This window comes from Arachis duranensis, chromosome 9, assembly GCF_000817695.3.
Source record: "Arachis duranensis cultivar V14167 chromosome 9, aradu.V14167.gnm2.J7QH, whole genome shotgun sequence".
Taxonomy (NCBI): domain Eukaryota; kingdom Viridiplantae; phylum Streptophyta; class Magnoliopsida; order Fabales; family Fabaceae; genus Arachis; species Arachis duranensis.
In genome coordinates, this window is record NC_029780.3 from 43,050,021 (window position 1) to 43,064,373 (window position 14,353).

At 37.9% G+C, this 14,353-nt stretch overlaps 1 protein-coding gene across 4 annotated transcripts; it reads right to left on the reverse strand.

Annotated features, from left to right (window-relative positions):
* Positions 1 to 843: 843 nt before the first annotated feature.
* Positions 844 to 4,034, reverse strand: LOC107465568 (DNA polymerase delta catalytic subunit-like). 4 transcript variants are annotated; one of them, XM_016084545.3, is made up of 6 exons: positions 3,630 to 4,034; positions 3,257 to 3,511; positions 2,112 to 2,190; positions 1,820 to 1,927; positions 1,570 to 1,665; positions 844 to 1,438 (listed from the first exon to the last, which is right to left on the reverse strand). In XM_016084545.3, the coding sequence occupies exons 2-6, from the start codon at positions 3,355 to 3,357 to the stop codon at positions 1,406 to 1,408; spliced, it is 417 nt and encodes a 138-aa protein (XP_015940031.1). In that variant the 5' UTR covers positions 3,358 to 3,511; positions 3,630 to 4,034; the 3' UTR covers positions 844 to 1,405. The 4 variants fall into 4 exon arrangements, 2 of the variants coding, with proteins under 2 accessions (XP_015940031.1, XP_052110673.1); XR_008002810.1 differs by having other exon boundaries at positions 2,081 to 2,190; positions 3,257 to 4,034; XM_052254713.1 differs by having other exon boundaries at positions 2,112 to 2,161; positions 3,257 to 4,034.
* Positions 4,035 to 14,353: the final 10,319 nt, after the last annotated feature.

Below are 14,353 nucleotides of genomic sequence, written 5' to 3' on the forward strand. Positions count from 1 at the left end.
CGGATAAATCGCAAAAACTACTCATGCTAAATTTCATAGAACTACAGAACATTGAGAACAAAATTGGAAATAAAACTGATTTTAGTTTAAACCATGTTGTAGATGTACAAATTTACATGTCCTTAAAATGAATCAAGCAAGAATATATTATTATTTTCTCAGTTATTCACTTTTTTATATAATAGATGATGATACAGAACAGTAGCATTAATGCATAAAAGTTTAGTAAAAGAAGAAGTATAAAAAGGCAGTCACAAACACCATGACAAAGTGAAAACTAACAAGTGATGATACATCTTTAATATCACTAGCTATAGTAAATAACACACATAATAAAGTAGAATAAGGAGTTTTTGCAACCTTGGATTAATTTCATTATTAACAGCACTACTAGGACGTGGAGGTGGAGGTCATGGAGGTGGAACTCCTTCTCTTCTTCTTCTTCTTCCAGCATAATAATAAAGTGCTCCTTTCGTATATGCTCCTTTAAACCCTGCATGCGCTTTTGTATATGCGTACCAAATTGGACGGATAATAAATTAGTCTATATTGCTTAATTAAAGATAGCTAGTATGTACAGAAGAATATATATCATACCCACACACTACAAGAAAACACGTCTATTGCCACGCTTTTAAAGCGTTGCGAAAAGCTGAAAAAGCGTAGCAATAGCTTTTCACCACGCTTTTTGAGCTTTTCGCAACGCTTTTGAAAAAGGTGGTGGTTGCTCTATCGCAACGCTTTTTTCAGTCTATCGCCACGCTTTTTTCCCACGCTTTTTTACAAATTAACACTTTTAAAAGCGTGGCTGTATGTGAGAGATATGGCCATGCTTTTAAAGCTTGCCAATAGGTAGAGATATGGCCACGCTGTTAAAGCGTGGCAATACTGCAGATCTGGCCACGCTTTTACAAGCGTGGCAGTAGACGAGATATGTCGACGCTTTTAAAGCGTTGCAAAAGGGGAGGTATGGCCACGCTTTTAACACGTGACGATAGGAAGAGATACGGCCACGCTTTAAAATATACAGCCACGCTTTAAGCATTGTTAAATTAAAAAAAAAATTCTGTTCCTTAGTTGATCTTCATTGCTACACAATATAAATTTTCAATCCTTTTTTATTACCAAACCTACAAATATAATATGCAATTTTTATTACAAGACATATCAAACAATAATTAGTGACATATATAATTTACTATAATTGTTTTATACATTAAAAAACTAATATTCAAATACAAAATAAATTTCGAGTTTAAATTCCAAAACTAAAAATCGAAGAAAAATACAGAAACAATACAAGTTAAAACTGCTCAATATTTCAAATTACACTAATAGAGATGCTCATCAGCCTAAATACTTAGTAAAAGATCAGAATCAACCTAAAACTGCTCCACTTTGTGCATTAAGCGTTCAAGTTATCCATTCCAATACTAGCCTGCAGCAAAATATCAAGAACAATAAAGCAACAGAAACTAAACTATGCTCACTGATTGGTAAATGCAAATCTAAAAGTACAATAACATGAAACTAAACTACGCTCAAAATACCAAACTAAAAGCAACAAACCTTCTGCAAATTTGATTTAACAAATGTTTCCCCAGATGGAGTTTTGTTCACTGATTCTGGAGGGAGATTAAGTTTCCGAACATCTTCAGGAGTCACCTTAAAACAGTAAACAAGAAGTGCTCAAAAGTCAAAACTGTTAGCCCCAAAAAAAATCAATGAACCCTAATGAATAAAAATAAATACAACAGGGGATAAAAAAACACTAAGTTGCTCGTGGTAGCAACTAGAAACATGAAGAGTTAAGATTTACCAGGGTACAATAACATAAATTATAGGCCATCATAATAGATGGATATAGTGATGCAAAATCTATTGTAGCAATTGGCTTTTCATAATACCCAGCTCTTGCCTCCAATACCTGCAAGTTACAGAAGTTAAAAGAATCATGATCTTGTGCTTGACAAGCAAAAGTTGGAAAAGGCTGCCAAATTAAAGCATTATTTGTTAAAACACAAATTAGAACTTATTAGAACACAAATTAAACATGGGATGGATGACATGATATACAAACCCTATTGAAGGAGCTGAGTACTCTATCTTACGTTTGATTGGTTGGACCTCTCGAGCTGCAGGAAGGCCATGCAAGCCAAAACTAACAATGCAATAAAAATCCCCTTCATGCTGTGATTATTGAAAGGTATCAAGAAAAATTGAACACTTGTTTACAATCTAGTTAAATCTAAAGAGACAAGCAAAATTGGATGAACAGATCTTGCAAAAATTAATCAAAAACACCCAACAAAAGAAAAATAAATCAAGAGAGTAAAGAAAGCATAGAGGATTGGCAAAGTTAGCAAAAGCAAATGCAGATCATTATATCAGTGTAATACATGAAAATTCTGAGAAATTGACTTGAAGGAGATGAATAAGCACTTAAAAAGTCAAGTCATCCCTCTTAAAAATCATCATCTTGCACTGATAACAATAACCATTGCCGAAAAAAGCAAACAAAAGTAAATTTAAGTCAAGATTTTAAATCTCAGACCAAGCTTCATGCAGTGATCTGCTAAATCAAGCTTAGAATTCAACCTAAAAGTGGTTAACAATTAATGCATGATCCATAATGTGCATTAAGAGAAAAATATCATCGAAGCAAGCAATTCTATCAACGCAAGCAACATTGATATCCAATTCCAGTGCAATCTCTGTTGGATTTATTTTCTGAATTAAAGTCATGTGAGCATATATAGAATTAAAGTGATTGATCATCACCAAAAACAAATCCCTTAAGGTTACTATATACTTTCAAAACCTAATTTGCGGTGCCTAAACTTTTGTTCTGGACTTGAAGAACATTAAGGATGAAAGTATTGTCTCCACTGCACTTTTTAACCTACCCTGAAGTCAATCTTTACTGCGACTGAGATTTTAAAACGAAAAATATAAGTCTATTGGCACTAAAAATAAATCAAAGCTCATAAAATATACCAAAAAGAAAACATAAACACAAGAATCAAAAGAAGACATTAGAAACAAAATATAACCTGCATTACTTCTTACATCTTTGATCCAGGGATGTTCTTATAAAACAAATAAATAACAAAATAAAACATTAGAAATCAATTTTCTCAAAATGGTTTCACACAAGAGTATAGTCAATACATAAACCACCGCACTACAAGTAATGTTTCACTATTCAACATATAATTAGGCAAAAAACAAGGGAAGAGGAAAAATGGAAGCTTACCAGAGACGAAGGGAGTCAGAGCAGAAAGCGACAAGTAAGGTTGTGCTAGCAGAAATGATGAACGAAACTATTACATCGGTGGAGAAGACGAACAAGTCCATAGAAGAAGATGACAAGACGCGACGCTCACGATGGAGAAAAGAGTAAACGACGCGACGCTTGCGGCGAAGAAGAGAGAAGATGCCGTGACGCTAATGGAGAATAGAGAAGACGACGTGAATGATGCCGCAAGGAACGGATGAAGGAAGTGACAAACTGCAATGGCCGGGAAAAAATCAGATACACAAAAAATTCAAAACAATAAAAATCAAAACCCTAAAACTTAGAACAAACAAATTAGAAGATTCAAAACCCCTAAAAAATTCATATGCACCATCTCAAAACCCCTAAACCCCTGAGGCATCTCCATTCTAGATGTAGAGATTCAGAGAGGATACAGAGTGAGACAAAGGTCACGATGGTGAGTATCGTGAACACCCCGGGCGCGTTCTTGTGGAGGCAATGAACAGAGTGAAGCGCGGTGGCAGAAGGAGAATCGTCCTGCTAACAACGTCACTGGTAGTGGCGCTACGGTCAGGGTACGCGACGTATAGGGCATCAAAGGTGAAGGTGAAGAAGATGAGGACCGGCGACAGTAAGTGGTGAGCGAAGATGAAGACGAAGGAGAAGGGTGCCGGTGAGTAATGGTGAGCGAAGGTGAGTGGTGGTGAGCAAAGGTGAAGGCGTGAAAACGGCGAAGGTGGTGGTGAGGTTGCAGAAGATGAAGGGCGCGGGTTTAATTTTGGTGGTGGTGTGAAAAGGAAACAAAAAATTCTCAAAGTGTAGTATATGTATTTGGGTGTACATACATTAAGGAACACTTTTGATGCGCACTGATGACTGCGCATCATGTATCCTTTTTCTTATCTAAAAAAATCATAAAAAGAGCATAATCTTATTAATCAATGCAATTTCATGAACCAAATGATAAATATTATGGTACATTGCTTTAAAATGGGGTTGTGTTGAATTTCAGAGAAAAAGAAGCAAAAAAAAAAAAATAAAGCACCAAAAGAAGCAAAGAAAGCTGGCGTGCCATTTGGAGCTCTGGACGTGGCACGCCAGGCCAATGAAACAGAGAAGGTTTGCTTAACACAACACAATGGGCGTGCCACTTGGAGCTCTGGGCGTGGCACGCCAAGTTGTGAAGGCAAGTCTCAAAGAGGGCGTGCCACTTGGTGCTATGGGCGTGGCACGCCATGTTTGTGAAGCCAAGATCTTAAAGAGGGCGTGCCACTTGTTGTCTTGGGTGTGGCACGCCAGGCTTAACTTCCAGAGGAGTGATTTTGAGCCCCACTATGGGCGTGGCACGCCAAGCATTGGCGTGGCACGCCGGGGCATATGCCAAACTGACCTCCTCTCATTCAAATGAATATATCTTGAGCTATACAATTTTAAATGGAATGATTCTAGTGCCATTAGAAAGTAGACATTCAGGGCTTTTCAACCATATAAAACATTTTATAATGGACACCAGAATTGAGGATGACAATGACCCCGAAAACACAAGAAGAAAAATACGTTACTGCAGAGTTACCAGCCTAACCTCTTCATCTTCAAAGGGACATAACATGAATTGTACTAGTCCAAATGATCTGAATTTGGTGGCATTGAAAAGCTGACATCAAGAGCTTTCCAACGATATATAACACTTTAGGGTGGACATTAAAGCGAGAGGTGAAAACGGCCATTATTTCTGCGTTGCAAAACCTAGGTGTGCCACCTGATATCGAAAGCGTGGCACGCCAGCTTTATTTTCATAATGGGCGTGCCACTTGGATTTCTGGGCGTGGCACGCCAGTTCTAATGGCCAGAGAGGAGATTTTGGTGCATCATTGAGGGGGTGGCACACCAGTTTTGGGCATGACATGCCAGTTTAACAACATATAGGGCGTGGCACGCCAGAAGTGGGCATGGCACACCGGGCTACCTGACAGACTGACCTAGTCACCTTCAAATGAGCATAACTTGAGCTACAAAGGTCCAAATGAGTTGATTCTAAAAGCGTTGGAAATCTGACATCCAGGACTTTCCAACCATATATAATACTTTATAGCGTATTAATTGGGCCAAACTCCAAAGGGCAAATTCAAGTACGGGTGGCACTTCAACTTCTTCCTGCAGCCCCCAACCTTCAACCAAGTCCACTCCAACTCTCATTCAAGCCACAATTATCAACCAATCAAGGCCACAAGAAGCATCTAGAGTATTTTATTTTCATTTCATTGTAATTTTCTTTTAATTTCATTTATGTTTGTAATTTAGGAGAGCCTATATAAAGGCCTTAGTTTCATAGAATTAGAGAGCTATCTATTAGGCTGGACACATTTGGAGGAGTGAGTCTTCGGACCCTCCTTCCCACCATTCTCTTCTCCTCCTCCATTTTCTTACTTTAAAATATTTTAGTTATGAATTACTAACTCTTTCCATTGGGAAAGAGAGCTCTATTGTTTTTTCAATGGATTGATTGTTTTTATTCTTCTTCTTCTCTTCATCTCTCTTTGATTTACTAGAAGGGATTTTATTCTTCATTCTAGCATTCAATTGTCTTGGAAAAGAGATTGAATTTATTTGGGTTTTATGGGAACCTTGGAAGAGAAATCATAAAACCATGCTTGAAATCCTTTCTCACACTTGAGTAGGATCTGGGTTTTGGTGTTTGGATATGGTGACATATAATCCTCCCTCTACTTGGACCGACGAGGATGTGTGGTATAATCAGGGAACAAGCTTCATCTCTTCTCATGAGCAATTAGACCAAGGAATTGGCTATTGATCAAGATTTGAGAGATTGAGTCACCAAGGAATTGGGGCTCAATCAATCATGATTGCCAAGAGGTCAATGAGTTGCATGATTGAAGATGAGATGAAATCAATTAATCCAGAGAATGCAATATCTCTTGATCCCAATGTTCATTTTATCTTTCTTTCTTTTATTTATTTTGTGGTCATTGACATTTTCTGCACTTTAAATTTCTAGCACTTTACTTTCTTGTACTTTATTTTCCTTGCCATTTACTTTCTTGCACTTTATTGCTTTCCTTTATTTTCATGTTATTTACATTTTCTTGTTGCTTATCACTCAAAATTGTGCTTGTCTAACTAGGCTAATTAATCAACTATTACTTGCTTAATCCAATTAATCTCTGTGGATACGATCCCACTCCATTATGGGTTATTACTTGACGACAATTTGGTGCGCTTGCCAAAGAACGGATTCATTATATGTGGGTAGTGAATTCGAGTCATAAAGTTTTATGGCGTCGTTACCGGGGATTATTTGTGATTAACAAACTATCGGTTGGTTGATTACCTATATTAGACACTTTTCTTTTTGTTTTTATTCATTTAAGTTTTTTTTTTATTTTCAATTTTCTCTTGCTAGTAAGGTGTTTGTGTTATTGTCTCACTAAGAATCCCTCATCTGTGACAATGGGGATTCCAATTTTTTTTGTTGATTATTGTTTGAGACAGAGTATTTTGCAAGTAAGAATGGAGTCTACCTCACATTTTGATCAATCATGTCATATAGGATATTGCCCACCACCACAAAATGATTCTAGTCATTATCCTAATGGTGGCTGGGAATATCACCAAGAAATGATAAATTATGAGCAATCCACCCAATTGGGATATGCTCTAGGACCACAAAATGATCAATCAAATTTCATGGGAAACTTTCCATCACCACAGAATGACTCATGTTATTACGCTCATGGTGGGTGGGAGTTTCAAGAACATAAAAGGGATACTTTCGAGAGCCATAAATTGGTCCATATTTTGATCACTACTAAACTTGTGGCTGGGGAAGGGAATTTAGTGCTGCATACCCCATTCATCAAGAGCCATCACCCAGTAATTGTCCAACCTATGCACCTCCACAAACTCATCAAAAACCTTCTCTAGCATTTGTATTAGAACAACTTTCCCAGATCCAAGCCTCAATTGTCCATCTCATTGAGTCCTTAGGGGATAAGTTCTTAAGGGAAAAGAACAGAGAAATGATTAGAGATATAGAAATCTCAAGTAGAAATCAAGAAGAGCACGTGAGACAAATGGCACAACAATTTATTCATAAACCAACCAATGTCTTCCCTTGGCTAGAGGAAGAATATTATGCCATTAGCTCAAGGAGTGGAGAAGTGCTTAATGAGGGTGAAAATGAGGAATTGGTAAAGCAAGAGAAAGAGATCTTTGTACCAAGTGAGCCACCATTCCAAGAAGTTCTTGATGAAGAAGACTCTCCAACCATCCCACAACACCCAAGTATTGAAAACAAAGAAGTGAGTGCATTCAACAAAAGCACCAAAGAGAGGATGGTGACCAAGAAAAGAAGGATAATATCCATGAAGAAGAGGTCAACCAAAAGCCATCCCACCCCTACCCCAACAAGCAAGTTTACTCAAGTTAACAACAAAAGAAAGCTTGCTGGGAGGCACTCAAAACAGAGGACATCAACTGGCCCATCTTTCCTCTTGAGGTCATTCCTCTTAACAAACTGGAAGAAGAGGAAGAAAGTTGAGAACAACATGTCAAGCTAATGACATTAAAAAAGCGCTTGTTGGGAGGCAACCCAACCGTAGGTAACATTTTCTTTCCTTGCTAAGTTTACTTTCAATAATTTGGCATATGATAGCATTCTAAGTTTGGTGTTGCCATGCAACAATTTGATTTTCATTATTCGCTGGGTACTTGCTTCATTCTAAAATGAAAGTGTCATACTAAGTTTGGTGTTGCCACTTACTTTTCATGCAAAGTACCATGCAAACACCACTTATTAATGCAATCACACTGTCTCTATTTTTATCTCTTGTGCCTTTATTGTATCTTTAATCTTTGCTTGCTTGAGCACATGCATTACTCACATTTCATTGTGTAAGACACTCATGACCCATCATAAACCCCATCACCACTATTTTATTTGTTGCTTGAGGACAAGCAATCATTCTAAGTTTGGTGTGGGAAGGGAAAGAATAGGAGGAAAGTGACAACAACAATGAAGATGAACTACAAGGTGGTAAAGTTTCTTTTCCTCTTATTTGTTTCCAGTACATTCAAATTGCATGATTGTCTCTTAATTTCTTGTATGCATGTGTGTAGTGAATAAGCATTGCTTGATTTCTGAATTGTAACATGTGCTATGACATTATGACTACCATATTGAGTTTTGTGAGTTCAAAGTAATTAAGAATCATGAGCTTAAACAAACAAGGTAATTAAAGAAGAAGTTAGCATGAGCTTATAAGTATTGGGAAGCTAGCATGACCATTATTGCTCAATTGCATTTGAATTTGTTTGATGGATGTTTTCATCTCGGACATTTTATAAAATTTTTGAAATCATGAAAACCTTGAAGAAGCAAATGCAAATAAGGCAATAAAAGAAAAGGGAAAGAATGAGAAAGTTGAATGCTCTGAGTACCAATGACAATTCATTTGTTAAGTACTTGTGGTGTTTATGTATCAAGAAAAAAGCTTGAAAACAAAACACTTAGAGTCAAGGCTAGGCTCAAGTGCAAAAGCAGTCCCTCAAGCTCAAGGCTCTGAGCATCAATGATTAGAGAGTAAAGAAAAGAAACAAATGAGCTTAAAGAGTCCTCTAATTAAATGCTTGTGGTGCTTATAAATCAAGTGGTAATACTTGAAAATAAAGCATTTAGAGTCGTAGCTTTCAACACAAGGTGCAAAGCACCCAAGAAGATAAGATAAGAAAAGAATTAAAAGCTTGCTTCAACGAAGAAACATAAAGAAAAAGGTTTCATAAAATGAGCTAGATAGAAGCATCAATCATTTGAATTTCTTTTGTGATTGTAGCATGCATAAGAAACTAGCCAACCATGAACATAAATATTGCTATTCTTCTCACCTTGGTTTGTCAAACTTTATTGCATGATTCTTGTTTGCTTGAGGACAAGCAAAGTTTAAGTTTAGTGTTGTGATGACTATGCATCATGTACCCTTTTTAATTTCTTATCTAAAAGGACCATAAAAAGAGCATAATCTCATTAATAAACACAATTTCATGAACCAAATGATAAATATTATGGTACATTACTTTGAAATGGGCTTGTGTTGAATTTCAGGGAAAAAGAAGCAAAAAAAGCACCAAAAGAAGCAAAGAAAGCTGGCGTGCCACTTGGAGCTTTGGGCGTGATACGCCAGGCCAATGAAACAGAGAAGGTTTGCTTAACACAACACAATGGGCGTGCCACTTGGAGCTTTGGGCGTGGCACGCTAAGTTGTGAAGCCAAGTCTCAAAGAAGGCGTGCCACTTGGTAGTATGGGCGTGGCACTCCAGGCTTAACTTCCAGAGGAGTGATTTTGAGCCCCAATATGGGCGTGGCACTCCAGGCTCAACTTCAAGAGCTTTCCAACAATATATAACACTCCAGAGTGGACGTTAAAATGAAAGGTGAAAAAGGCCATTATTTCAGCGTTGCAAAATCTTGACGTGCCACTTGATATCGAAGGCGTGGCACGCCAGCTTTATTTTCATAATAGGCGTGCCACTTGGAATTCTGGGCATGGCACGCCAGTTCTAATGGCCAGAGAGGAGATTTTGGTGCATCATTGAGGGTGTGGCATGCCAGTTTTAGGTGTGGCATGCCAGTTTCACAACATATGGGGCGTGGCACGCCGGGCTACCTGACAGACTGACCTAGTCACCTTCAAATGAGCATAACTTGAGCTACAGAAGTCCAAATGAGTTGATTCCAAAAGCGTTAAAAATCTGACATCCAGGGCTTTCCAACCATATATAATACTTTATAGTAGACATTCATTTTGAGGCCCATTGAACACCATATTTTCAGCAAATCAATTGGGTCATACTCCAAAGGGCAAATTCAAGTAGGGGTGGCACTTCAACTTCTTCCTGCAGCCCCCAACCTTCAACCAAGCCCACTCCAAATCTCATTCAAGCCACAATTGTCAATCAATCAAGGACACAAGAAGCATATAGAATAGTTTATTTTCATTTCATTTTAATTTGCTTTTAATTTCATTTAAGTTTGTAATTTAGGAGAGCCTATATAAAGGCCTTAGTTTCATAGAATTAGAGAGCTATCTATTAGGTTGGCCACATTTGGAGAAGTGAGTCTTCGGACCCTCCTTCCCACTATTCTCTTCTCCTCTTCCATTTTCTTACTTGTAAATATTTTAGTTATGAATTACTAACTCTTTCCATTGGGAAAGAGAGCTCTATTATTTTTCAATGGATTGATTGTTTTTATTCTTCTTCTTCTCTTCATCTCTCTTTGATTTACTAGAAGGGATTTTGCTCTTCATTCTAGCATTCAATTATCTTGGAAAAAAGATTGAATGTATTTGGGTTTTATGGGAACCTAGGAAGAGGAATCATAAAACCATGCTTGAAATCCTTTCTCACACTTGAGTAGGATCTGGGTTTTGGTGTTTGGATATGGTGACATATAATCCTCCCTCTACTTGGACCTATGAGGATGTGTGGTATAATAAGGGAACAAGCTTCATCTCTTCTCATGAGCACTTAGACCAAGGAATTGGGTATTGATCAAGATTTGAGAGATTGAGTCGCCAAGAAATTGGGGCTCAATCAATCATGATTGTCAAGAGGTCAATGAGTTGCATGATTGAAGATGAGATGAAATCAATTAATCCAGAGAATGCAATATCTCTTGATCCCAATGTTCATTTTATCTTTCTTTCTTTTATTTACTTTGTGGTCATTTACATTTTCTGTACTTTACATTTCCAGCACTTTACTTTCTTGTACTTTACTTTCCTTGCCATTTACTTTCTTGCATTTTATTGCTTTCCTTTATTTTCATATTATTTACATTTCCTTGTTGCTAATCACTCAAAATTGTGCTTGTCTAACTAGCTAATTAATAAACTATTGCTTGCTTAATCCAATTAATCTTTGTGGATACGATCCCACTCCATTGTGGGTTATTACTTGACAAAAATTTGGTGCGCTTGCCAAAGAATGGATTCATTATATGTGGGTAGTGAATTCGGGTCATGATACACCGAAAACATATTAAATAAGTTACTTTTTAAAAGTGCTCTCATTGGTGAAAAATGTGTATCCATTGGAATTTGAAGTGGGAGAGCATGTATTTCAGAGGGTTACACTAACAATTGGGATTGGAAGAGCGATTAAAACCAAGAAGTTGAATCTGTGGTTCATTGGACCATTTGAGTTAGAAAATATATTTTCTGCGAAAAATTGAGAAAAACTGCGAACCAACAGCCGAATTGGTCAAACCGGTTTAAGTCTGCCCGGTAGTGTGTGAGAAAAATTAAAAACAGTCAAAAACCTTAGAAAAATATTAGAAATAAAAAACCGAACGTTAATTTTAAAGATTTGGACCAAAGTTGGGCTAAACGGGCTAAAAATGCAAACAGGTTGAACCGGGCCCAAGTTGGGCCCAAGCCCAACATATATATATAGGTTCATCTAATGAACCCATTCAGCAACAAGACACTTAAACACCACACCACACAACTGAAAGGGGAAGAAGGAGAGAACCCCATTGTTACTATTCATGATCATCTTCCCAAGCTCATAATTTGAGCTACGGAACTCCGATCGCCGCACCGTTTGCGGCCACGCGTTCCTCGGGAAGAGCTCTACAAAATCCATCCAAGAAAATGGTAAGGAAATCACAAATCCCTCTCAGTTCTTCCTTCCAAAATATCGAAATTCTAGGGTTTTGTTTAAGTGAAATTTTGTAATTTTTGGTGTTTAGGTACAGCGCTGTGCGCATGCACACGTTGGGAAGGGCATTCTGTTGAGGGTGCTAGCATGCCTTGTGTGAGCGAACAGAATTGCAAAATTTGGTACCTGTGCGTACACACACCTCTATGCGTACGCACATGTTTTGAAAATCTCCTTGGGCGTGCGTACGCACACCCCTGTGCGTACACACATGCCCTTTTTTTTAACTTAAACTTTGTTTTTAAACTATCTCACATTTTCAACAAGTTTGTATACTCCTATGACACCTTTTCATGATTCTTGGGCTTAATTCTGGGTATCAAAACCTGGGAAAGGTCCTAGAAGATTTAAATTGGTATTATTTTGAAAAGTTAGAGAATAGAGGTTTAGGTTTCTGGTGTACTGAGGATGGGTTTATTGGAGTGAGAAGGAAGAATGGCATATGGATTGAGAAATTGACGAACTATTAAGTTCGGAATGGAAAACTTGAATTGACAGTGGTTGACATGAGTCGAGGACTCGGAATGAGATGATGGATCCATGATATACTAAAAATATTTTCTGAAAATCACTGAACTATTGTTTTATACTGAGATTGTTGAGACGTTATGCACCCGACAGGGACGGCAGTTGGATCCCGCCTATTAAGGTAGCGGCGGCAGCATAAGGGCGGTAGTTCGTCCCGCTTGCATTGAAATGTGAGGTTTGTGGCAAGAGTATCCCGCTTGCATCCCTTCGGATCAATAGAGTGTACAGGAACTGACAAACCCCAATTTAGTGGTTTATCTTTGTAATTCTCCCTTAATTTGTGCTTAATTGTAAAACATGCTTTTTAGGCCTTTAAATTGGTAATTTTAATTCTCCTTTGTTTCCACTAGATGCCTTGATGTGTTGTTTAGTGAATTTAGGTTGAAATGGGCTAGGAATGGACCAAAGGAATGAAGAAAAAAGCATGCAAAGTGGGGAAGTCATGGAAAATTAAGGATTTGGAGTGCACACATCGACGCGTACGCGCAACTGACGCACAGGCATGGAGATTAAGTCGGATGGCGACGCATACGCATGACTAGACGCGTACACGTGGATGGTAAAATGTCAAGTGACACGTACGCGTGACCCATGCGTACGCGTCACTGCTCACATGTGATCTCATTAAAGTGAAAATGTTGGGGGTGATTTCTGAGCTTCCCAGGCCCAAATCCAACTGATTCCAAAGACTATGTCATGCAGAATTGAAGATTGGACAAGGGGGCTCCTAGGGTAGTGATGAGGAGCCTTTAGTTAATTTTCTAGAGAAAGAAGCTCCATCTTCTCTCTAGAATTAGGTTAGGATTAGGTTAATCTCTCTAGATTTAGATTTTAATTGTTGATTTCATTTACTTTCCTTTTCAATTTCTTGTTCTATTGTCTTAATTCCCTTAGTTCCCCTTGATGTTTTATGTTCTTTTATTGTTTAATTGATTTGCTATTATTATTTCCTTTCCTTGAGTAGTCATAGATTTACATTTCTTACAATTTTATCTTACTTTCCTTTTATACCTTCCAAGTGTTTGATAAAATGCTTAGTAGGATGTTAGAGTAGATTTTTGTGTTCTAGGCTTGGGATGGTAATTTAGGTGAACTTGAGTTGCTAATGTCCAAGTGATTGATGATTGGTATCCATTGACTCCAGCTTTCACTAATTCAATTAGTGAGTGGTTAGGACTTATAGACTAGGATTAATGTAGCTCATTTGACTTTCTCTCAATTGTTAGAGGATGACTTAAAGAGATTGATCCTTGCAATTATCATGTTGTGGTTAGTAACAAGGATAAAGATCCTTAACCATCAACCCTTTCCAAAACCTTTTTATCATTTAAGTTTCATTTACTTTTCTTGTGCTTTACCAATAATTGAGCACATTTCCCTGCAATTCCTTGAGAGACGACTGATGACTTGCATCATCTACCCTTCTTTCTTGCATAAAGAAGACCATAAAAGAGCACAAATCTCATTTGATTAGTACAATTCATGCATTATTTCATGAATATTATGGTACACTACTTTGAGATGAGTTGTGCTGAATTGCAGGTGAAAAAGGTATAAAAAATGGGAAGAAGACAAACAAGAAGCTGGGCGTGTGAGGCTGGCGTGTCACTTGGGGGCAAACGCCAGAAAAATGCATTGGTGTGGCACGCCAGGAGCTAAGCATGGAACGCCAGTACTAAATTCCAAAAGGGAGATCCAAGCATGCATGTGGGCATGGCACGCTAAGGACTAGGCGTGGCATGCTAGTACAAAATTTCAGAGAGCAAAATGGAGGAAACAAAAGGGGCGTGGCACGCCAGGTTGGGCGTGGCACGCCTGACCTATCAACTA

Excerpts from the sequence above, each read along its gene's own strand:
- LOC107465568 (XM_016084545.3), bottom strand. The coding sequence starts at position 3,357 with ATGGACTTGTTCGTCTTCTCCACCGATGTAATAGTTTCGTTCATCATT. Across the intron at positions 1,928-2,111 it reads AGAGGTCCAACCAATCAAAC|GTATTGGAGGCAAGAGCTGG; the intron begins GTAAGATAGAGT and ends TGTAACTTGCAG. Across the intron at positions 1,439-1,569 it reads TTAAATCAAATTTGCAGAAG|GCTAGTATTGGAATGGATAA; the intron begins GTTTGTTGCTTT and ends ATTTTGCTGCAG.